Raw genomic sequence first — 23,032 nt, forward strand, 5'->3', positions numbered from 1 at the left:
TGAGATAGATGGGAAGCCTCTAACTAAGGAGTGTGAGTTTACAGGACTGGAGATAAGACCTCTGAGACACAGCAGCTAAGTGACCTAATATGGCCATTTGGTTCACAGAGCAGGGTGGCAGCCTGGTGCTTGGGAGGCCTGGTGTCCAGGCCTTCATGAAAGACCACAGCTCGGGCTTGAACAAGAAAAACGTTCACCGTCCAGAAGTTTATGGCCCACTCACATCATGGGCACTATGGACCGAAAGACAACTCTGGGCACAGTGGTGACTTCTAGAAATTATGCTGTTTGATTATAATTTGGATAAACAAGGGTGCGTCTAGAAGAGGGAGACCAGGGTAGTGAGAAGAAGAGCTGAAGGACCAAGCCTGCTGCTTCTGGAGAAGAAAACTAGAAGACAGGATATGATAGTATATGCAGATATTTGAAATGGTTTTTTTGGTGTTTTTTTGTTTTTGGTTTGTTTTTGGCAAGAGGAGGTAATTAGGTTTGTTGGTTTGTTGGTTTCTTTGTTTGTTTATAGAGGAGGTACTGGGAACTGAACCCAGTACCTCGTGCATGCTAAGCATGCGCTCTACTGCTTGAGCTCTACCCTCCTCTTGAACTGTTAAAAGTAGATCTGATCTAGGTTGTCCAGTAATTAGGGGACAGTGACAGCAAAGAAGCTTTGGGATCAATCAGCGAGGTGCTAATAGAGCCAGCACAACAGCCTTCGTCCTGCAAGGGCTTGGGAGGCAGACTGTCGACAGAGCCAGAGTCAATGCACAGAATGCAATGCAGAAAGCAGCATGCTTTTTCTTTACAGAAATAGCTTATTTTGAATACTGATCAATGCCTGCCCCTCCCGGCCCCCTTTGGGGTTGTCACTCCCAGTACAATGGGCTCAATCAGCTCTGGCTCACCTGAGGCAGTCATCTGGGCCAGGAATAGGAGGAAGAGGGAGGTGGCATCCACCTGGAGGTGGCCCCACTGGTCGTCGCCCACCACAGTGCTGTAGGTGGCAGTGTTGTACTTGGCATGCAGGCTGTCCTTGGTACTCTGAGTGTGCTTGAACTTCTCCACTTTATCCACCTGAGGGAAAAAGCAAGTGGCTATGCTGTACGTAGCTAAAGGGTTCATGGCTGGCAAGGTCAACCTCTTGGATCTAGACCTCCGATCTGCTAACTCAGGGAGCCAGAGGGATGGAAGGCAGGGGATGGGTGGTGCGGGGGATTCCTCCTGCCCATCACCAGAAGTGTCTGAGCCCAGTGGGATTATAACAAGCTCCGCAGGGGTGAGGGGGCAAGCCAAAAGGTCTCCTTTTCCATGTACCCCCAGCATGCGCTGTGACACCCAGCAGGCACTCAATGAGAGGGAGGGAGAGAGTGAGGGAAGAGGGGAGGAAGAGGACTCTTCCTTTTAAAATTTCAACTTCTCGTTTCCTTATGGTGAAAGGAAAAGAGCAACAATGTCTTTGAAGATTAATGGGGCACATGCTGATTAAGGGTGAGGATGGTATCATATTTATCTTGGAATCTGTGCAGATCCTAGTATGATCTGTATACATTAAATGCTCAATGAAGTCTTTTATTTACCCCTCACTGAAAATGCCAGTAAATAGAAATGTCAAGTTTAAAAACAATGACTTAAAGTCATGTGGCTTTAAAAACAATGTTTTATTCTCCATTTAGAAGAAAGGGCATAGTGTCTTTTTACACAAGTAACTTTCGAAGAGATTCTGAGAAACTGTCCTTTGAGTCTGGTTCTATAGTATAATAAAATTATCTTCGATTATTTTAAAAGGAGAAAGTCAGCAAAATATTTTCAATTTCTCTTCATCTTGATAAGAAAAGCTCAAAACACTATGTTAGTTGTCACCATGAAAATGACAAAACACCCACTCAGATGACCCAAATGACCCCAAAATACATCTGTCATTTTCTGCCTACCTGTCTCATCATGCACTGGAGAAGACCCCGCATCAGTTTCACCACGTTCTACGGAAATAAAGTGGGATCAGTTACAAGGGCAGCTTCCCTGCTCCATGAAAACCTCCTTATCACGTGGCTGGCAAACCAGTGCCGCGTGGAGCCTTCCCCGAGAAGGCAGAACCGGGCATATACAAGCATTCTGATGATTTAGATTATTTCTAGCTCTCCACTCCATCACAAAGAAAATCCTGACGAAGAGACTTATCTCAAATAAAGAAGTTGGACCAGATGGTACCACCTCACTCTGAAATCACTGGATCCTGCTATTTTAGCAAGACAATTTTTATAAGCCTAGCACCCTGGAGCTTTATGTCACAATTCTTAGTAATTTATTTTTGTTATGCTAAGGATGAATTAAGTCCACCATGCCTGCCCCAGAGTAATGAGGTTTTGCCAAAATAGCCATTTGTGACACCATTACTGAACTATTGAGTAAAGTTCTTCCAGTATGCAAGTAGCTGCCAAGGCTTCTTAATAATATGTACTGGAAACAATTATTATAATTATTATCATTATAAATAATAACAATGCTATGATAATCAGACATGCTGCCCCAGTTTTGTACAAAACACTTTACCTGGATTCTCACTAATTCTTGAAACAACCTTATGAGGTGGGTATTATTGTTTCCCCACTTTATAGATGAGGAACCTGTGGCTGAGAGAGATGAAGCAACATTGCTAAAGTCTCCCAGCTGGCAGGGAGTGAAGCAAGGACGGAGCCCAGGCCGACTGACTCCAGAGTTTGAGTTCCTAGTTGATATACTATGTTACCTCCCACTTCCTCCACAATTCAGGCCCATTGAAAGACTGGTCTTCATAAGTCCTATTAAACAAACTCTAAAACTACTCCACAAAGGGCTGGAGAATGGGATATTTTTAGGTCAAAGTAGACTGGCTGAAAGAAGTTCCCACCCAGGGCCATCAGCATTGCCTCCCTTACAGAACGTACAAGGTTTGCAGGAGAAGCAGCACCATGGAAGTTAACTGCCAGAGAAAAGTATGGAATGGATCACCCTTCAGATTCTTCTACCTCTAAGATCCTAGGATTCTACAGTATAATCTCACTGTATGTCATAAACTCTTTTGAGGCAGAAAATATTCCCTCATAATCAAAAGGTATAGTCAACACTTACAATTAACATTTCCTACAGTGTGTGGCATAAACATTTGTCAACTGACTTCCCCTCAAATAAAGAAAAGTTATTTTCCATTGTGAAGAAGCACAGTGGTTCCCAACTGAGGGTGACACTACCATCCCCGGGTTGGGGGTAGGGGGCACATCTGGAAATGTGGGGGTAGATGCATTTTTACTGTCACCATAGGGGGGCGGGGGCTATGGGCATCTAGTGAGTAAGGACCAAGGACTCTACGTGTCCTGCAACACATGGGGCAGTCCCACACAATGAATAACTATACTGCCTAAGCCCCAAAGGCAATGGTGTCTCTGTTGAGGATCACTGGACGAGCCCGTGCTATTTTCCATAATTAAGGGAGATTAAGTCTACTTTAGTTATATAACTACACTCAACAAATCAAACAATGTGGCTGTTAGTGCTTTGCCATCGTCAGTCATAGAGTGACAAATCTAACCCAGTCAGAAATTGCTTACAGGGGAAAGGTAGAGGGTGTGTGTGTGTGTGTGTGTGTGTGTGTGTGTGTGTGCGCGCGTGTGCATGCAAGGCACGGCTTTACTTGGGTTTTGTCTCAGAGGATGATAGAAAGTTTGGAGAACATCAACATCAAATTATACTGTTAAATGAATGATTCCCTTATGTAATAGTCATCCAACTTCTTGAAGGAGCATTCAGTGCTTGCTGTACACATTTTAAAAGAAGCTACCCATTCTTATATAATTCAAAAAGACATATGCACCCCAATGTTCATAGCAGCATTATTTATAACAGCGAAGACATGGAAGCACCCTAAATGTCCACTGACAGATGACTGGATAAAGAAGATGTGATTTATATATACACAATGGAATACTACTCTGCCATAAAAAAGAATAAAATAACACCATTTGCAGCAATATGGATAGACCTGGAGATCATTTTTCTAAGTGAAGTAAGTCAGAAAGAGAAAGAAAAATGTCATGTAGTATCGCTTATATGTGGAATCTAAAAAAAAGACACAAGTGAACTACATATTATTTATAACTTAGATGATTAATTTCTTGAATATGTGTAAGCACATTTTACTGTCCTTTATGATTGTATTTACTGCATTCTGTTGATTCTTATTTTGTGGTTGGCTTTATTCCTTTGATAACTATGTAAGTTTTAAAAGCTAAAGCTCTAAACTCTTCTTACAAACAATGAATAGTACATATATGTAAATTTTTAAAAAATGTGCAGTATGTTGTATATATGAATTTACATGCAGTATATTGTATATGTGAAGTCAAATTGTATCAATATTACTTAATAAAACTGAAAAATGGAAAAAAAAGCTACCAATTCTTGTCTTACTTCCAAGACTGAGTGATTTCATCACCCCACACTCAGCAAGTCTAGTCAAATCCAAACTGTCCTTTCCTTGCTTGCACAGACAGGCTTCCTCTCTTAGCTGCCTATGCGTCAAGGCTGCCTGCCATTCATGCCCACTTTGGTTGCTATAAACAAGCACTGACTGGGCCATGAGAACTCTCCCTGGACCTGATGCACTGACTGTGTGAGCCAAAGAGGAATGTATGAATTAAAGATAAATCCCAAAGGCTCTTATGCCGAAAGAACTATACTTTTATATGTCAATGCTCCTTACTTCAATGCTATCACTCAAAACACTCTAAAAATACGTCCTGTGCTCAGGGGCAGATTATTGTCTTACATACTTTATGATGTCTAATCTTTGCTTTGCAGGGAATGCTGGTTTCTGATTTCGGAAAACAACAGAAGGACTTCATTGTGCTGTATGGTAACACAGGCATGAAAACTGGACAGCACCAATGTGGTTCAAAATTAAAGGGCGACTATAAATTAATAAGACTGCTTTGGAATGACTCAAATTAGAAAGGCATTTTTAAGGGAAATTCCAAAAATGTTTTAAGCAGTGGCAATACTATGTGGATCAATAGCCTTTCAATATGACTACCCCAAAGAGTATACACTTTGGAATGTGTACTTCTGGTATGCAGACTCTTTAAAAACAATCATGGTAGTTTATAATGATACCTTGTATGTAAGTACATATAAAATTGATCGAGCATGTGTGAGAGAAATGTAGCTAGTCAGAAATTTGGATGCTTTATTTTTCTATTCAGTGTGATTTTTATTGTTTTTTTTTATGGAGGGAAAAGTCTCAAAGGGAAAAATACATTAGAGATTGAGACTACCTAACTGCCTCCCCAAAATATCCTACAGTACAAATGGAGGCAACTGTTCTGCACACACACCACTTCCTCGTAGGCTTTTCAGTTCAAAGAAAAGGTGCTAAGTGGCCAAGACACGGCTGCCAGTTAGCATTACCTGCTCTAGCTCGTAGGCCTTGGCTTTGTCCTCATCACGGTCGGCATTCTTGCGGTAGGCCATGCCCAGGCCCCACACGGCCAGGATGCTGTAGATGTTATCCCGCACCCAGGCGTCCTTCTGCTCATGACTGGCTGACAGCAGCCCTGTGACGGGATTCTATTAGAGAAGAGACAACATGATGCAGCACCATTCACCCAGCTTCTGTGCAACCAACGCTCACCCTTGGGGGCACAATGAGGGTGGGGACGAGGAGTGAAGAGAACAGAGTTCCAGTCCTCACCCTGCCACCAGCAGCATGATCTTGGGGAGAAGTGACATCACTTCTCTGGGCGTTGGTTTCTCATCTCTATATGGAGGATATTAGACTGAAAAATCTCTAAGGAATCTTCTAATTATGAGTCCTTGTTCTTTTGCTTTTCAGACCAGACCATGCTGTTGTAAGTGACAAATAGAAGAAACAGCAAACAGAAAAAGCCTGCAAGGTTTTTATACATCTGGGCACTATGGGATTAGGTCTTCTTCTCCCTTTGTGTTTCCACACCAATTGGTAAAGCACTGAACCTGGAAGCAAGAGGCTCCACTCCACCACTCTAGCTCTGCGTGCCGGGGAAGCCACCTACCCTAAAAAGGAGGTGCTGATCAAGAGGACACTAGGGGGCCTATTTAGCGATGATATCACCAGTATTTAAAAGGGCAGTTGAGTCACTAAAGAGCTAGACCTTCACAAAAAATGTACACAAATGTTCATAACAGCATTATTCATAATAGCCCCACAGAGAAGACAACTCAAGTGTCCATCAACTGATGAATGGATAAACAAAATGTGATCCATACAAACAAGGAAATGTTATTCAGCAAGAAAAAGGAATGAAGTACTAACACATGCTATAGTATGGATGAACCTTGAAAACATTATGTTAAGTAAAAGAAGCCAATCACAAAAGTCCACATATCATATGATTCCAATTGTACAGAACATCCAGAATAGGAAACTTATAGAGAAGAAGTATATGAGTAGCTGTCCAGAGCTGCGGGTGGGAGTAGGGTGAGAGGAAATGGGGAATGAGTGACTACTAACAGGTTTTTTTCCCTTTCTGAGGATGATGAAAATGTTCTAAAATTGATTGTGGTGGTGATGCACAACTTTGTGAATGTGCTAAAAACCGTTAAATTGTATATACTAGATGAACTATATGGCAAATAAATTATATCTCAATAAAGCTTTTTTTTAAGAATCTAGTCCTAACAAACTCTGTGTCTAGAAATAAAATGGATAAGATAGGAAAAGAGTCACATAAAGATAAAGCCTCTATTGACCTTTCCTGAAATTATGCAAATAAATATGTATCTAATAAAATACATCATAGCAATCAGAACCTCGCCACCTTAAAATATTACTCAAAAGGGTACCACATTATTTACAAGAGGGCTCATTAAAAAAAAACTCTGTTGGGTACTTTCAAAGTGATAATACCAAGGTTATAAGGTAAAAAAAATATTGGCATAGTCTCAGATGGTCCCACCTAAGGGAATTAAATATTTAACTTTTTCCTTTAATTAATCTATGCCCTCTTGAAAAACAACTAAAACTCAACTGACAGTGCCTTCAGGGGCAGCAGCATTCAGTGTATTGATACTGCTCTACAGTAAACAACTACAAATCAATGATATTAAAGTCAACCAGAAGTGAAGTCTAGGAATAGCTTAGAGAAGGTACAAGTCCTATTCCAATAGCAGACTATCGGAGTTCTTTTTTAAAAAATCACTATACCCAACAAGGTATATCATAAGCATCTTTGTTCTGGGTAAACCTGGGGGCAGGAAACCATCAGGAGATCCAGAGAAAGAACTCAGCCCCTTCCTGGCATACCCATCAACCATGAGTCCCTTGAGACAACAAGCCTTCCAATGACACAGCAGAGACTGCTTACACATAGTGCCAAGTGTGGTTTGGATTATGAAATGTCACTGTCCTGTTAACTGAAAGTCACTTCTTTGATTCTTTAGTTTGAGTTTAACTGCTGAAGTGGATCAGTTCATCCCTACCCAGAGCCAGAATGTCTGAACCCTTGTTCCACTACAGAGAAGCAATCTGGGTGTTTCAGGGGATCCCCACATTCAAAAGTGCATACACAAGCCATGTTAAATTGGGGTGCTACTGCACTCGGCAAAAGGAATACTTCATACTATGGACTGAAAGTCTGTGTCTCCTCAAAATTCACATGTTGAAATCTAATTCCCAATGTGACAGTATTTGGAAGTGGGGCCTTTGGGAGATAACTGGGTCATGTGGGCAGAGCTCTCATGAATGGGATTAATGCCCTTATAGGAAGAGGATGGGGGAGCTATGAGGAGAGCTGCAAAGAGTCAAGGGTAGTGTCCCAATGCAGTGTCAGACGAGATAGCACAGACCTGCGCTGGGACTCAGCAGTCCCCTGCAGGGAACTGACAATGCCATGTTTAAACTCTAGAAGAGGCCCAAGATAGATGAGCCTAACATAAACTGTGTTTCATCAAGGGCAAGGGGCCAACAGCTGCGCAGTTTGTCTTTTAACTCCAGTCACTTGTTGGCCCCTCTCCAACATTTCTTCGTTTCTAATTTAGGGCAAGTGGCTTTCTTGGCTCCTGTTTATGAAAGAAATGGGTAGGGCCCTTAAGCCTAGAATGGATTGGGCTCAGGGCTTGGCCCCTGTGCTGTGGTAATGAACAACATTAAACTCTAGGTGCCTTATATTTCTTGTCTATGCCTTACGTCCATCACTGGTCAGCTGTGGTTCTGCTCTGTGTTATCCTCCCTCTAGGAACCAGGCTACTGGAGCAGCCTGTATCCACAACACTGCCCATCTCATGGCAGAGGAGAAGAAAGAACACAGTGAACCATCAGCTGCCTCTTACAGCTGCTGGTCAGAACTCACACATATCAATTCCTCCCTCATTTCATTGATGAAAGCAAGTGACATGGCCATTGCTAAGTTCAAAAGGGTAGGGATGTGGAAGCCTCCCCAGGGATGAGAAGCAAATAACTGTGAACAACTATTATGTGAACAACTATGTAAACAATTATCATGTGAATAATTGTGGAGAACTATGCTGTCATGGTGACCTCACCTGTTAGCTGTGATGGGCTGGGATCCCTCTACAGCCCACCAATCAGTGAATGTAAAGTGATCAGAGATAAAGACGGTGATAAACCACTGGAATTTTGCTTTTTGGCTTAGGAAAAAAAAGTGCTAAAGTAATAAACTGGAAGTCCTACTCTTTAAGGTAGGGGGAAGAGAGGAAAGGACTTGAGAAGTACCTCAAATATTAATAAATATCAGACAAAGGAGACTTCATAGCAAAGAAAATGACCACAGATACAGAGGGATATTATATAATAGTGAAAAGGGTCAGTTCACCATGAAGACATAATAATCCTAAAATATGTATGTACCTCACAAGAGGCAAAGGGATAACACAACATTGTAAAATGACTATTAATAAAAAAATGTAGAAAAAAAAATAAACAAAAGCTAAAAAAAAAAAAGAGGTAAAGGGATAGACACATAGTGGCTAGAACAGAATAGAGACAGAAATAGATCCATGCAAATATGACAAACTGACTTTTGACAAAGGCCTAAAGACAAAGGGAGAGAGGACAGCCTTTTTAATAGATGGTATTGGAACAATTGGACATCCATATGTAAGAAAATGAATCTCAATCTAAATCCCACACCTTATATAAAAGTTAACTCAAAATGGATCACAGATTTAAATGTAAAATGTAAACCTATAAAACTTTTATAAGAAAACAGAGAATAAAAATCTTCATGACTTAGAGTTAGACAGAATTAGCCATGATACCAAAAGCACCATCCATAGAAGAAAAACTGATAAACTAGACTTCATTAAAATTAAAAACTTTTGCTCTGTGAAAGACACTGTTGAGATAAAAAGACAAGCTACAGACTGGGAGAAACTATTTGCAAGTCACATATTCAAGAAAGGAATTGTATCCAGAATATAGAAAGAACACTCAAAACTCAACAGAAAGAAAACAAATAACCTAATTTAAAAAAAATTGGTTTTAAAAAAAAAGCTTAAACAGACACTTCACCAAAGAGAATATATGGATGGTAAATAAGCACATAAAAACAAGTTCACCATCATTAGTTATTAAGGAAATGCAAATTAAAACCACTGTGAGATACTACTACGTACCTATTAAAATGGCTAAAAAGTACTGCCAGTACTAAGTGTTGACAGGGACACGGAGCCACTTGAAATCTCATACATTGCTGGTGGGATTGCAAAATAGTGCTACCACTCTAGACAACAAGTTTGGCAATTTCTAATGAAGTTGAATGTATGCTTACCCTACAACCCAGTAAACTTGTTCCTACATATTTACCCTAGAGAAATGCAGACCTCTACATGCATGTTTAAAGCAGTTCGATTTGTAACTGCCAGAAACTGAAAGTAACTCAAATTTCCTTCAATGGGTGAATGGATAAACACAATGTGATATGTCCATATAGTGAATACTACTCAGCAATGAAAAAAGAACAAACTACTGATATGCACAACTTAGACAAATCTCACAGGCATTATACTAAGTGAAAGAAGCTACTCTTAAAGGTTACATATCATTTGATTCCACTTACATGACATCCTTGAAAAGACAAAACTGTAATGATAGAGAACTGATCAATGGTTTTCAGAGATTAGGGGTAGGCAAAGTGTATGACTATAAAGGGGTAGCAGGAGGGAAATTTTTTAGTTGAAGGAACTGCTTTGTATCTTGATTATGGTGGTGGTTACATGACTCTATACATGTTTTAAAATTCATATAACTGGACAGTCTTTCTTTAGGAAATTCCGAAGAAGCAAGTCAGGTATGCACAGCATGAATCTTGGGAATGATTCAAACAGGAGGCAAATCCTCATTTTTGCTTTATAAGTAAAAAAGTGGGTAAAACGGGGAACTCCTTCAAGCATAGGAAATGGCTTATTGCTAGACTCAGAGATGAGATGAGTGAAACAGAGAATAGTAACCTCACAGGACAGAGGTGAAGTTTAAGGAGGCAGAAGTTAGGGCAGTGAATTTCAGTGGGGGTAATGGTATAGTGGTGGAGGGTAACCAAAGAAGATAGTGTACATGGCTCCCTAGGGTGGTGGGTGTGTAGTTTTAAAAACATATATTCAACATTAAAATTATCTACCTGAAAAATAAAAATAATAAAAGCTAAAGTCTTCGTTACACAAGCTCAAGAAACAACACTTATACAATCTTCTAGTCTGGTGGCAATACAAAGACGATTCTCAGAGCAGGCAGGGGATGGGGTGGATTAACAAGAGAAAAGAGCAGAGATGTTGAAAAGGTGACATCCACTGCTCCTTAGAGGGCGTGTGCCTGTGAGAAGAGAGGCAGGTAAGAGCTGCAAAGTGGATGCTCACGCCGAACAGCATGCTTACAGACTTGGACAACAGGTTGAAATAAAACTAGACAGAATTCAACAAGAATTTATTTATTGGGCTTATGTGTTTAATAAATGTCTACTGAACTAATTTCATTAGCAATCACTCCCACACATCTGAGCTGACTCAGCTCCCTTCACACATCCACTCTCACCCCCAGGGCCCCAACAAAATCTTTAAACAGAACCTCTTCTCTCTTTTCCAGGTCACCCCCCCTCCCCTATCCCAGCAGCTACCCTATGACCCATCCACATCTTGCCCTAACACTTAGTTATAAAAAATTTCAGCTATACAACACTGACTGCAAGTTTTAACAGTGACCTACCAACAGCACCGAAAAGCCAAGGGTATGTTAATGAAAGAAGAGTTTTCAGAACAAGGGAAATAAGAGTCTCACTAAGCTACCAGCCTCGCAGAGCACACCTGGCATATTGTCACTGCCAAACACCATGTTTGAAAAGGGCCATTCATCAACTGGAGCATACCCAGAGGGTCATCAGGGCTACGAAGAGGCCGAAAATCATGTCTCATGAGGGAAGAAAACAATGTTTAGAGAAGGCTTAAGGGAGCAAGTTAGCCCCTTCAAAGAGCTGAAAGGTTGTCCTCTGAAAGAGGGATTCAATTTTTTCAGCTACTAAACTCAAGTCAGATTTCTACTCAGTATAAGAGCTTGCTAACATTTAGAATTTTCCAAGTAGAATGGATAGGGTTGTAGGCAATGCAGGCTCGGTCCCTAGTATTATTTGGGCAGAAGGACCCTGAAGGTCATTCCACAAGGGAGGTATAGTATATAATGTAGTGTTTAAGGCCACAGATTCTACATTGTGTAAGATACACCTGGGTCCAAATCTCTGCTCTGCCACTCACTATCTATGTGATCTTGGGCAAATTACTTAACTTCTCTGGGCCTCAATTTCCTTTTGTATAAAAAGGAAAGTTCACAGCAGACTGGAGAGCATGGGTTGGGTCCCCTGGGCCCTTCCTTCATCCCTAATGGAAACCCTGTTGCCTCTGCCTGTCCAGCACCTGTTCCTCCCTTTTCTGGTTATGGCCTATAATTTCCCCTGATCTGACCCAGGGTGGTTCCTGGAGTGGGAGGCTGACCCCATCACTGCCTGCCCCCTGGCCATGGCCCCAGCTGCAGGGAAGGACATGTGACCCAGCCTATTCAATCTAGGCACAGTTCAAGGATGAGCACATGACCCAAGCTGGACCAAGTGAGAGTCATTCTCAGTCACAACTTCCTCTGAGGCCACTACGGAAAACATCTTCTTTCTGCAGAGGGCACCACTCTAAAAGAATATAACCTGAAGCTGCCAAGGGGCCACCTCTGCCATCATGTGGGATGAGCCTGCCAGAGAATAAAGCCCACTCTGAGTCAAACAGGGCCAAGCACTGCAAAGAAATACACTTAATCATTTGCACTCCCGAATCCAGCCATGCCTGAATCTAGCCCAATCCATTGAGCTTTTCAGTTATTTAGGGAATAAATTCTCTTTCATACTTAAAGGCCATTTGGGGTGGGTTTGTGTCACTTACATCTGAAAGAATCCTGACAAATACAACCACGAATGCTTATTAAATGGCCACAGTGAACTAGATACCATAAAAACATTTGATGCTATTAAAGAAATCTAAGATCAAGGCAATATTAAGGCAAAGTACACAAGCTTTAATAGTAGCACCAAACTACTTAATTGAACATTTTGCAGTTCAGTTTTTAGCTCAAGAGCACAGAGATGAATGCTGTCATCTACCCACCAAAATTGGCACAGAGAGGATAGATTCCTTGTTCCCCTACCTCCATCCCAAAAGAAAATTGGAATAGCTCCTTACTGATCTCCCTGCCTCTAGTACTGGTTCCTTCTGTTAGCAGATAGAGAGATTCCCAAATTAGAAAGCCCACCAAAAGTGTAGGTCCTTGCCTGCAGGTTGAGAAGGAATTCTCAGCAGGGGCAGAAAGACAAAGTGAAAGACTGCTCTTATTGCTCAAAGAGAAGAGAGAAGGGAAAGGGAAAGTGCTCGCGCGGGGAGTCACCAGCCAGGTAGCCAGCTGGGACAGCTCCCACCCTGAATGTGTCGCAGTGTCTTTTATTGAAAGGCTCTGTCATCATTATCTTTATTCCGGCTGTGCCAATCACCTTCTATGACCGGCTCTTTCCTCCCATGGAGCTCAGTCCTAAAACAGAAACTTCAACGGGAAAGAGAACAATAAAGAGATACTAGGGTATTTCCTTGCGACTGATGCAGCAGTTGTGGAATATAAAAAGTCTGGCTGTAGGGCTATGTCCTTAGAACCAAGGTGCCAGCTGCGGGATAAGAGAAAACAAGCAGTTTTTCAATAGCCTGGCATTTCCTTCACCTTGTTGGTAACCAGCCAGGGTCAGCAAGCCTATCTAATCACCTCTCTCAATTCCAATCCAACCTCCACAAAGGGAGGTCACAGAAAGACCTACACTCTCAAGACTTCGCTGTGCTGCTCTGAATTCTCCAACCCTATAAGACAGAATCAAAGTCCCTGGGATAGCCATACAAGGCTTATCATGTGCTGCCTCCTCCTCTCACATCCAGCACAATCACACATCGCTCCCTCCTTAGCCCCCTAGAAAGCCTGAATTAATGTTTCCTGCACACACTCTGCTCTTGGCACTTCTGGGCCTGTGCACATACTCTTTTCTCTGCCTGGGATGCCCTCCAGCAAACGCCTCTCCCTCACAGGCTCCCTCCTCCATGAAGCCTTCCCAGAGTTCCCTTTCCTATGCTCCATGGGACAGAGGTCAGAGGTCTCTGGCTAACCCCTACCCTGGATCCTCTTTCCTTTGGATTAAGAATCATTAAGTACACATCACTGCCTTGCTCATTTCCAAGGGAGGAAAGGACTATTCAGTTATTCAAATGAAACACCCAGAAGAGACTAGGATAAATGTTGAAAATACATGATTACTCACCTCCCCTTCCCCCCCCCAGTGCTGGTAAAGCAAAAAATAGAGTGTGAGATTTCTATTACAAAAACTCCAGAAACTGGTTAAATTTATTTGTTGTATGGGAGTTTTATTTTAGCAACTGCTGCTTCAAATGTTAAAGGGGGTGGGGAAGGGCAATGTCTTGGACTTGAGATGTTTTTTAAAGTGGGAATTACACTAGCATTTGTTTTAAAATGACTGCATCTGTAACTGAGACTACTGGTTATGTGAGTAACCTTTCTTTTTGCATTAGTTTAAAAGATAAGCTTTGCATAATTTGATATGTAAACCTCAGGCTTTCAGAGAATAATGTTGAAAACTTAAGTGCTAACATGCAGTGGCCTCATACTTTACCTAAGGAAATTATGGGTGTGCAATTCTTACTTTCAAATGATGAATATCTTTTTCTAAATTGCTGCTCATTAGACTTCCCTCTCTGGGTTTTCAGATAATGCACAAGCTGCAAGCTGTCCTGAGCCCACCCAGTTGCATCATCTCATATGACTGAATGATGGCTTACAGGCAAACAAAATGGGTTGGAAGCCAAGCATTGCAGGCATCCACTTCATCCTAGCTTGGTTCTAGCTTCCTTCCAGATCCCAATGCTAATCTTAAAACTTACAAAATTCACAGAAACCTTAGCTACATTCTGAGCCCCTTAGCTACAATCAAATGTGCAAATGACTTTACCACCCTCTTAGGAGATTTTAATTCTTTGCCTCTTGTGCCAATTCCTGCGGTAAGGTGGGGGATTACTGAGGGGTTAGTCTTTAGCCTGGTGTTGTCGAAACTTACAGAACACATTCAAACTCAATAGGGTTGTCAGAATTCTCCTGGTCACACTTAAAGTTTGAGCTATCAAGGGATTACTGGGTGACACACTAGCAACCTTTCACCTGAACAGGAAAATTGCAAATATCACTATTCGATATTTTCAATGATAAGACTGACTCTTATTCCACTAGGTTCAGGTTCAGAGCACAGCGGCATGACACCTGTCACTCTGCCTCTGGGCTCTCCAGGGAGTCTGTTAGGAGTTCCACAGATGGGCTTGGGGAGGCAGGGAGCTGGAGGTCCATGAGACTCCTGGAACTTTTGTGTGAGCATTTTTCTCAGGAAAGAATAGGATATTCAGCTGTCATCAAATTTTCAAATAGGTCTGTAACCTGTTTGCTCGAGAACTCCATTTCTCTAAATGTACTTTATGAACATTAATTATGTTCTCCCTGCCTATTGTGAGGCAGATGTGATATTTATTTCATTCTATTACTGAATGCAATTTTATTTGGTATTCACAGCAATCTGGTATGTCTAAAGTATTTATCTCCCCTCTTTTGGCCTCTTTCCAATAAGACCGAGTGCTTATCATGGGGCTGTCAGCTCACTAGAAGGATGACCTAGAAAAAGATTCCCTCAACTCCCCTGGCTGGAATTCTTTATGTAAAATGAGACTAGGTGATCTGACTAGATGATTTTTGGATCCCTGCAAAACCTGAAACAATTCTAAATCTCTCCCTTGTATGGGTTTACAGTCCTTTATTTGTAAATGGAAGAGTCAAGGACTTTTTTTCATTGAATTACTCAAATGTTTTTATCTGCACTAAAATATGTAAAGGCTATCCTGAAAAGAGCACAGCAAAAGCCCTCCTCCAGGCTGTACTCAAAACGATCTGAAGTGGAAGGTGACGGAAGGCAGGGCCCTGGATTACACTAGGAAGGAGAAAATGCTATCTAGCAAGTGTTTTCTTTCTCGGGTCAACACACAGACCAGACAACCAACTGTCAGGTAGTCTCTGTCTGATTACGGGGTAAAAATATCATTTCTGCCCTTTTTGGACTCAGGGCTGCCCAGAATGCTTGTGCATGCCCTGGACCACAACTGTTCTCATTCCCAGCCTGGCTGTTAAATAAATTCTTTACAGAGTAAACTGGACTAGGGACAAAGGACAGACAGGTCACAGGAACTCTGGACTCTCTCCCTCTCTTTTTTTAAAAAAAAATTTAGACCCCGAGGCTGGCAGCCAGAGCAGAGCCATTGCAAGGTCCCTGGAGGCGGGGGCATCTGGCTTCAGGTAGCACCGAAAGTGTGTATGTGCATGTCCCCACCACGGGCCGCCCAGACCCTGGCCCATCTCTTCTTATGGAAATACAATTAGGTCCTAAGAACCCACCAAACGATGGGTGTGTGGTGGAAGCCTGATGAATAATAATAACAACAGCAGTGGTCATTTATTAACTGCACATACTACAGTACACAGACTATGTGGTAAGCATTTTATTTCATTCATTTATTCATTCAATCAACAACTGTTTTTAAAATCTCTACAACTGCCAAGTACTAAGTGCCAAGGATAAAATGGTAATCAAAAAGAAATCCTTGGTCCTACACAGCAGACTTTATAGTCTAGTGGGAATTCATCCATTTCAAATCACACAAATAGATGTAAAATTCCAACTTAGTTAAGTGCAGCAAAGGGGATGTGTATCCTGCTATGAGGGCATCAAGGAGGGAGGCGAGGGAGGTCTTCTTCCTTGGTGGAGCCTAAGGGAGAGCAGTGTAGTCTGGTGCTTGATGTAAGGTTGCTTACTGCTGGGGAGGAGGGGCCAAGAGTGGAAGCAGAGAATGAATCAGGAGGCAAGAGGGACAGTCCAGGCATGAGATGATGGTGGCCTGGACTAGGGTGGTAGCAGTGAACATGGTGAGAAGTGGGTGGAGCTGAGATAGATTTTGGTAATCTAATTCATTAGTACATTCTCTCACTTTTTGGTGGGGCATGAGGGAACAGAAGGAATCCAAGCTGACTCCTAGGCTACTCCTAGACTATGTTTATTAATATGGCCTTAATTTTTATAATATAATAAAAATCTCAAACATATAGGAAAGCAGAGAGAACAACATAACCAATACTCTCACTCAGATTAAACGAATGAAAGCATCCCACCATAACGGTACCAGATTCCTTCCTTTTTAAAAAAGATATAAAATGTTACAGATAAAGTTAAAGCCTTTTTCCCTTTAATTTATTAATGTGGTAAATTACATTAATAGATTTTCTTAAAGTAAATTTTCTTGCATTACTGGGATAAACTTTACTTGATTATGATGTATTTTTTATACATTGCTAGATTCATGTCATTAGTATTTTATTTTGTATTTTTGCATCAATATTCATAAGTGAATTTTCCCCATAACTATTTCTCATTATGTCTTATTTGACTATGGTATCTTAGGATATAAAAGGAGTTGAGAGTTATCCCTCTTTATCTTTTATCTGAAGCAGTTTATTTAAGATAGGGGTCATCTGTTAATTCCTTGCCCCTCTCTCACTCCATTGTACTCACCAGGCGAAACCCCAGCTCTGGTTGACTTTGACTCTGCCTACTGCTCGGGGTGCCACCTGTACAGCCGGAGAAAAACATGCAGCCATACTGACTGAACTTGCTTGAAATTAATGACCCTTGGCGCTGTCCAACAATCATACTAGAAATCCCTGGGCCATCCATTCCTTTCTTCTAGACAATAATTTCAAACCTTCTCTCCTCTCTTCAAATCTCTGATAACTCATCCCCAGCTTCACTCTTGGCTAATGACAGTGCCTTGTGTTTCACTGAGAAAGTAGAAACAATCAAGAGAGAACATTGTGCCCTTGGACTCTGCCTTCACTCTTGTTTTGATGGATAAACAATCTTTGCTCCAGTAGTTCCCACTCTCACTCTAGCATTATCAGTTTTTCCCTGTCTACTAGATCATTTCCACCAGGTATATAATTTCTCACATAAACCCCTTTCAGCCTCACATCTCCACCCAATCACTGTTCTCCTTTACAGCAGACTCTTCAAAAGAATTGTTTAAACTCAAAATCTTTAGTTTGTGTTCCTCCATTATCTCTTGAGCTCACTTCAACCAATTTTTGCCTCTAACATTCACATAAGCTGCTTGACAAGATCACCAATGACTTCCACCAACCTAATGGTCAACTCTCAGTCTTGTTGCTACTTGACTTTGACCCATTATCAGCCTTTCATTCATCTGATACTCCTTGAATTACTTTCCTTACACTCAATCCACCAATAAAACTTGTCTCCATCTTCAAAATTTCCCCCAAATTCCACCATTCCTGTCTGTCTCTATTGGAACCAACCTTGTCTGAGCCATCATGCTCCAATTGTAGAAGCTTCCTAACTGGTCATTCTGCTTTGCATTTTGACCCCTTATAGTCAATATTCTATGCAGCCGGTGGAGTGATTCTTTCCAAACCTCATTCAGATGATGTCATTCCTCTGCTCAAAGCCCTCTCAGGGTTTCCCTTTCTACTCAGAATAAAAGCCAAATTCCTTAGCCTTCAAAGATGAATGAATAAATAAACCTCTAAATGTTTCTTGGTCCTAAACTCATCTTGAACTAGGATTTTTTTTTTGACTAATTCAATCTCTTTAATGGTTACAGTTTAATTAGGATGTAATTTTTTCTTGAGTTGACATTGGTAACACTTATCTAGAAAACTGTCATTTATGTTTTCAAATTTACTGCCAAATAGCCAAGACGTGGAAGCAATCTAAATGCCTACAGACAGATGATTGAATAAAAAAGATACATACACACACACACACACATACATACACACTGGAATACTACTCAGCCATGAAAAATAAAATAACATTTGCAGCAACATGGATGAATCTGGAGACTGTCATACTAAGTGAAGTAAGCAAGAAAGAGAAAGAAGAATATCATATATCACTTATACATGGAATCTAAAAAAAATCAGACAAATGAACTTATTTACAAAACAGAAACAGATTCACAGACAGAAAACAAAATTGTGGTTACCAGGAGGGAAGGGGAGGTGATGGAGGGATAAATTGGGAATTTGGGATTTGCAGATACTAACTACCATATGTAAAATGGATAAACAGCAAGGTTCTACTGTATGGCACAGGGAACTATATTCAATACCTTGTAATAGCCTATAATGAAAAAGAATATTAAAAGGAATATATATATGTATAAGTGAATTACTATGCTGTACACCAGAAGTTAACACAACATTGTAAACCACTGTATTTATACTTCAATAAAAAAAATTTACTGCCAAAATTATTCATAGTATTTTCCCATTTTCTCCTAATACTGTTTATTTGTCCCTTTTCCCATCCCTCCATCAACCCTGACAAAAGTTTGCCTTTTTATTAGCCTTTTCAAAACAATTAGCTTTTGGTTTTGTCAATCTTTATTATCTATTTTATATTACATTAATTGTTGGTCCTGTCTTTATTATTTCCTTTCATCTATTTTCTTGGGTACACTGTTGTCTTTTTCTCAATTTGAGGTCATTAATTTTTAAATCTTCCTTCTTTTCTAATTATACATTTCATGATACAAATTTCTCTTCAAATCCCACTTTAGCTATATCCCATAAAATGGTATTTGGAATGCTTTTGTTTTCATTCAGTTCTAAATATTTCATAATTTCCATTATAATTTCTTCTTAGATATATGACATTATATATATATATATATATATATATATATATATATATATATATATATATATACATGACACATATATCTGTGATCTATTTAGATATGTTTAGAAGTGGGCTTAGTAAGATTTCAAACATTTTTGGGGGGGGAGGCTTTAGCAGTTATTTGTTATTGCTCTCTAATTTTCTTGCATTTTGCCCAAAAAATGTGGTGTGCATAAAGTTGATTCTTTAGTATTTTTTGAGATTTCCTTTATACCTTAATTTGTCATCAATTTCTGAAAAATATACTTTGCAAGGTTAAAACGAATAAGTATTGTCTGTTGGTGGGGCACAAGATTCTAATGTATATACTTGATCAAGTTTGTTTCTTATGGAAGTGCTCACATTTTCTATGTCCTATTTATTTATTTGATACATCAGTATCTCAGAGAAGGGAATTTTAAACTCCCACTCTGATTATGGATTTGTTAACAATTAAGTCAAGTTTTGCTTTATGTATTTTAAAGCTGTTAGTATTAGTGTTAGTATTCTATGGGTTTAGAATTGCTTTAGTTTTTGGTGAATTATTCTTTCATCATCTGGTGATAACATTTTTTATTCTTTTTTTTACATTTTTTATTCTTAATAATAGAATTTTTAAAATTTCAGAATCTTCTGTTTGATGTAAGTATAATTACACCAACTTCTTTTTGGTTAGCATTTTCCTAGTATATCTTATCCCACTAAATTACATTCAAACTTTCAGTATCTTCTGTTTTAGGTTTGTCTCTTATACACATACATCTTTAAAATTAAAAAAAAAAAAAAACAGGTTTAACTCCAGTCTCCTCCCATTCTTCTGCCATGTTATTATTTTCCAGTATTTAATTATATCTTCTTTTAACCTTCCCCCAAACTAGTCTTTATTATTACTACTATTTGTTCCATATTGCATGTTTTAGTTATCCCATTCTCCTCACTTTAAATTTACTTACTGTCCTGGTCTCTTAATTATCTGCTTTTTATACCAAATAACTTGCAGTTATAGTGAACACTGCCTTGCTCATTATTTTTCTTTCTGATCCATATTCTCTTATCACCACTTTGAACGTAACACTTTTTTGAAGGAACCTTATAACAGCTGATATTGAAGAAATGTACAAACTTATTATTTCTTATCTAGGCCAAAATAAATCTAGGAATTTCTTTTTTTATTTTTTAAGTCAACACATATTTGAAGATACTCCCTAGAGTATATATTTATACTCTCCATATATTCAAAACCAATCCTGCAAAAAGGATCCTTTTGTAAATATAGCCCTTCCCTTCTTTGCCTTAAAGATTCAAATAATATTTAGCAGTAAGTACATTTGGCAAATAACTAATGGAAAAAATTCTCTTTCACAGACACAGGAAAAGGAATTAGTTGACATGCTAGCTGATATGAACATACCATTACCTCTAACAAATGATTATGAGTTTGATATACTTAATGCTAAATGATTGCCAATAAGTGAAATCAATGTAAGTTGATCTCAGTTTAAAGAGCTCAACATCACTAATCATCAGAGAAATGCCAATCAAAATCACAATGAGATATCACTTCATACCTGTCAGAATGGCTATCATCAAAAAGAACACAAATAACAAATATTGGCAAGGATGTGGAAAAAAGGGAATCCTGATATACTGCTGATGGGAATGTAAATTGGTGCAGCCACTATGAAAAACAGTATGGACCTCAAAAAACTAAAAACAGAATTACTGTATAATCCAGCACTTCCACTCCTGGGTATATATCTGAAGAAAACAAAAACAGTAATTAGAAAAGATATGTACATCCCAATGTTCATAGCAGCATTATTTACAATATCCAAAATATGGAAGCAACCTAAGTGTCCATCAACAGATGAATGGATAAAGAAGATGTGATACACACACACAAACACACACACACACACACAATGGACCACTACTCAGCCATAAAAAAGAATGAAATTCTGCTATTTGCAACAACATGGGTGGACTTACAGAATATTGTTTAGTGAAATAAGCCAGACAGAGAAAGACAAATATTGTATGTTATCACTTATATGTGGAATCTAAAAAAAAAGCAAATAAATGAATATAACAAAACAGAAACAGACACACAAAAAGAGAACAAGTTAATAATTACTAGTGGGGAGAGGGGAGGGGGAGAGGCAAGACAGGAGGAGGGGATTAAGAGGTAAAAGTACTATGTATAAAATAAATAAGCTACAATGATATATTGTATAGCACAGGGAAATATAGCCCTTATTTTGTAATAACTTTAAGTGGAATATAATCTATAAAAATACTGAATCACCAAGTTATCACAACTGAAACTAACATAATATTGTAAATCAACTATACTTCAATTAAAAAAAGCAAATCAGAAACAGAGGTCAACGTTTGTAACAGCTGACATTGAAAAATGCCTCATAAGCATCTGCGCATATCTACAGGAGCTGGGAGATAGAACAAACTTTAGAAACCACTCAATATTTTTATTGTGGTAAAATACGCACAGCACAAAATTGCTCATTCATTTTTACAGAGGGGAGAGGTGACCTGCCTAGGATCACTCAGAAGACAACGAGGTGCTAAATGGATTAGGGCACTACACCTGTGAAGACTAGTTGTTGGAGCGGGGTGGGGGCCGGGTGGGGGAAGGTGGGAAGGAATGCGACTCTGCACGTGCAGACTCATGGATTTCCCAGCAGAACCGTACTTGGAGTGTTCTGGTTAACCAGAAGAGCTTGACTATTAAGTCAGGAAGGGAAAAACAGGGCAAACATGAGGGCTTATCACCAACTACTCCCAAAATAAATATAACTAAAGGCGCAGACAAATTTTTTTTAATCATTAAAATGTTGGAGAGGAAAGTCCAATGCTGCAGATTTGCTTTAATGGGAAGACAGTTCTTTTGCTCCTGGGGGAAGGTAAGCTTGGATCAATAGCTGGGTCACTAAGATGGCTCAGAGCCTGCAGAAACTATTTTATCAACAAGGACATAAGGGTACTTTTCATGTGCTGAGAGCACTGCTTGATGCAAAAGGAACAAAACTGATGAGGTCTCTGTGCTTAAGAATCTCACCGCATCAATGGGAAGACATAATTATGTTCAAAGACCAGAGAGCAATTAGTAGCTGTAACAGGGCATTCAGGAAAGGGAGCATCATGGGCCAGGGTGGTGAGGCGAGGACTTGTGGCCTGGGTATGTGTGGCCTCTATCAAAGTCATAACACCACAACAGCACTCACTATTTACTAATTGCCTACTGAGGGCCAGGTAACACACTGGGCACTCATCTTTTCTTCACAATACCTCGAGGGAGGCAGGTGTTATTATCCCCATTTTATAGATAAGAGCATGGACTCAGAGAGGTTGGGTAAAACTCACCCAAACTGTTCAAGGCAGAGCTTCAAACCTGGGTGTGACACAAGAACCAAGCTTGATCAGTTCTCCTTAAAGCTCCTTCCACCACAGTAGTGAAGGGAAAGGATTTTCAACTTGAATTTTAAAACACTTTGTGAAAGTAATTATATTCCAAAGAGGAAGGGAAAAAAATCACCAGATCACCCCCATTTGCCTGCCTACTCCTCCTTCAGTTCTCAACTTGAACGTCATCTCTTCCAGGACTCCTCCCTGCTCCCCAAACTGGGCTAAGCACCCACAAATAAGGA

The 23,032-nt window shown here is 39.9% G+C and overlaps 1 protein-coding gene across 5 annotated transcripts in view; it reads right to left on the reverse strand.

Annotated features, from left to right (window-relative positions):
* Nucleotides 1–23,032, reverse strand: part of PHKA2 (phosphorylase kinase regulatory subunit alpha 2) — a 74,359-nt gene that overhangs the window by 49,639 nt on the left and 1,688 nt on the right. For all 5 annotated transcript variants that reach the window (XR_012504831.1, XR_012504830.1, XR_012504829.1 and 2 more), the window contains exons 2-4: nt 5,437–5,595; nt 1,929–1,976; nt 903–1,071 (exon numbers count right to left, since the gene is read on the reverse strand). Coding sequence is in view for 1 of the 5 variants with exons in the window: in XM_074359770.1 (XP_074215871.1) it covers nt 903–1,071; nt 1,929–1,976; nt 5,437–5,595 (376 nt within the window). In the remaining 4 variants the exon portion in view is untranslated. The remainder of the gene's footprint in view (nt 1–902; nt 1,072–1,928; nt 1,977–5,436; nt 5,596–23,032) is intronic.

The sequence above is a fragment of the Camelus bactrianus genome, chromosome X (assembly GCF_048773025.1).
Source record: "Camelus bactrianus isolate YW-2024 breed Bactrian camel chromosome X, ASM4877302v1, whole genome shotgun sequence".
In the NCBI taxonomy this organism is placed as follows: domain Eukaryota; kingdom Metazoa; phylum Chordata; class Mammalia; order Artiodactyla; family Camelidae; genus Camelus; species Camelus bactrianus.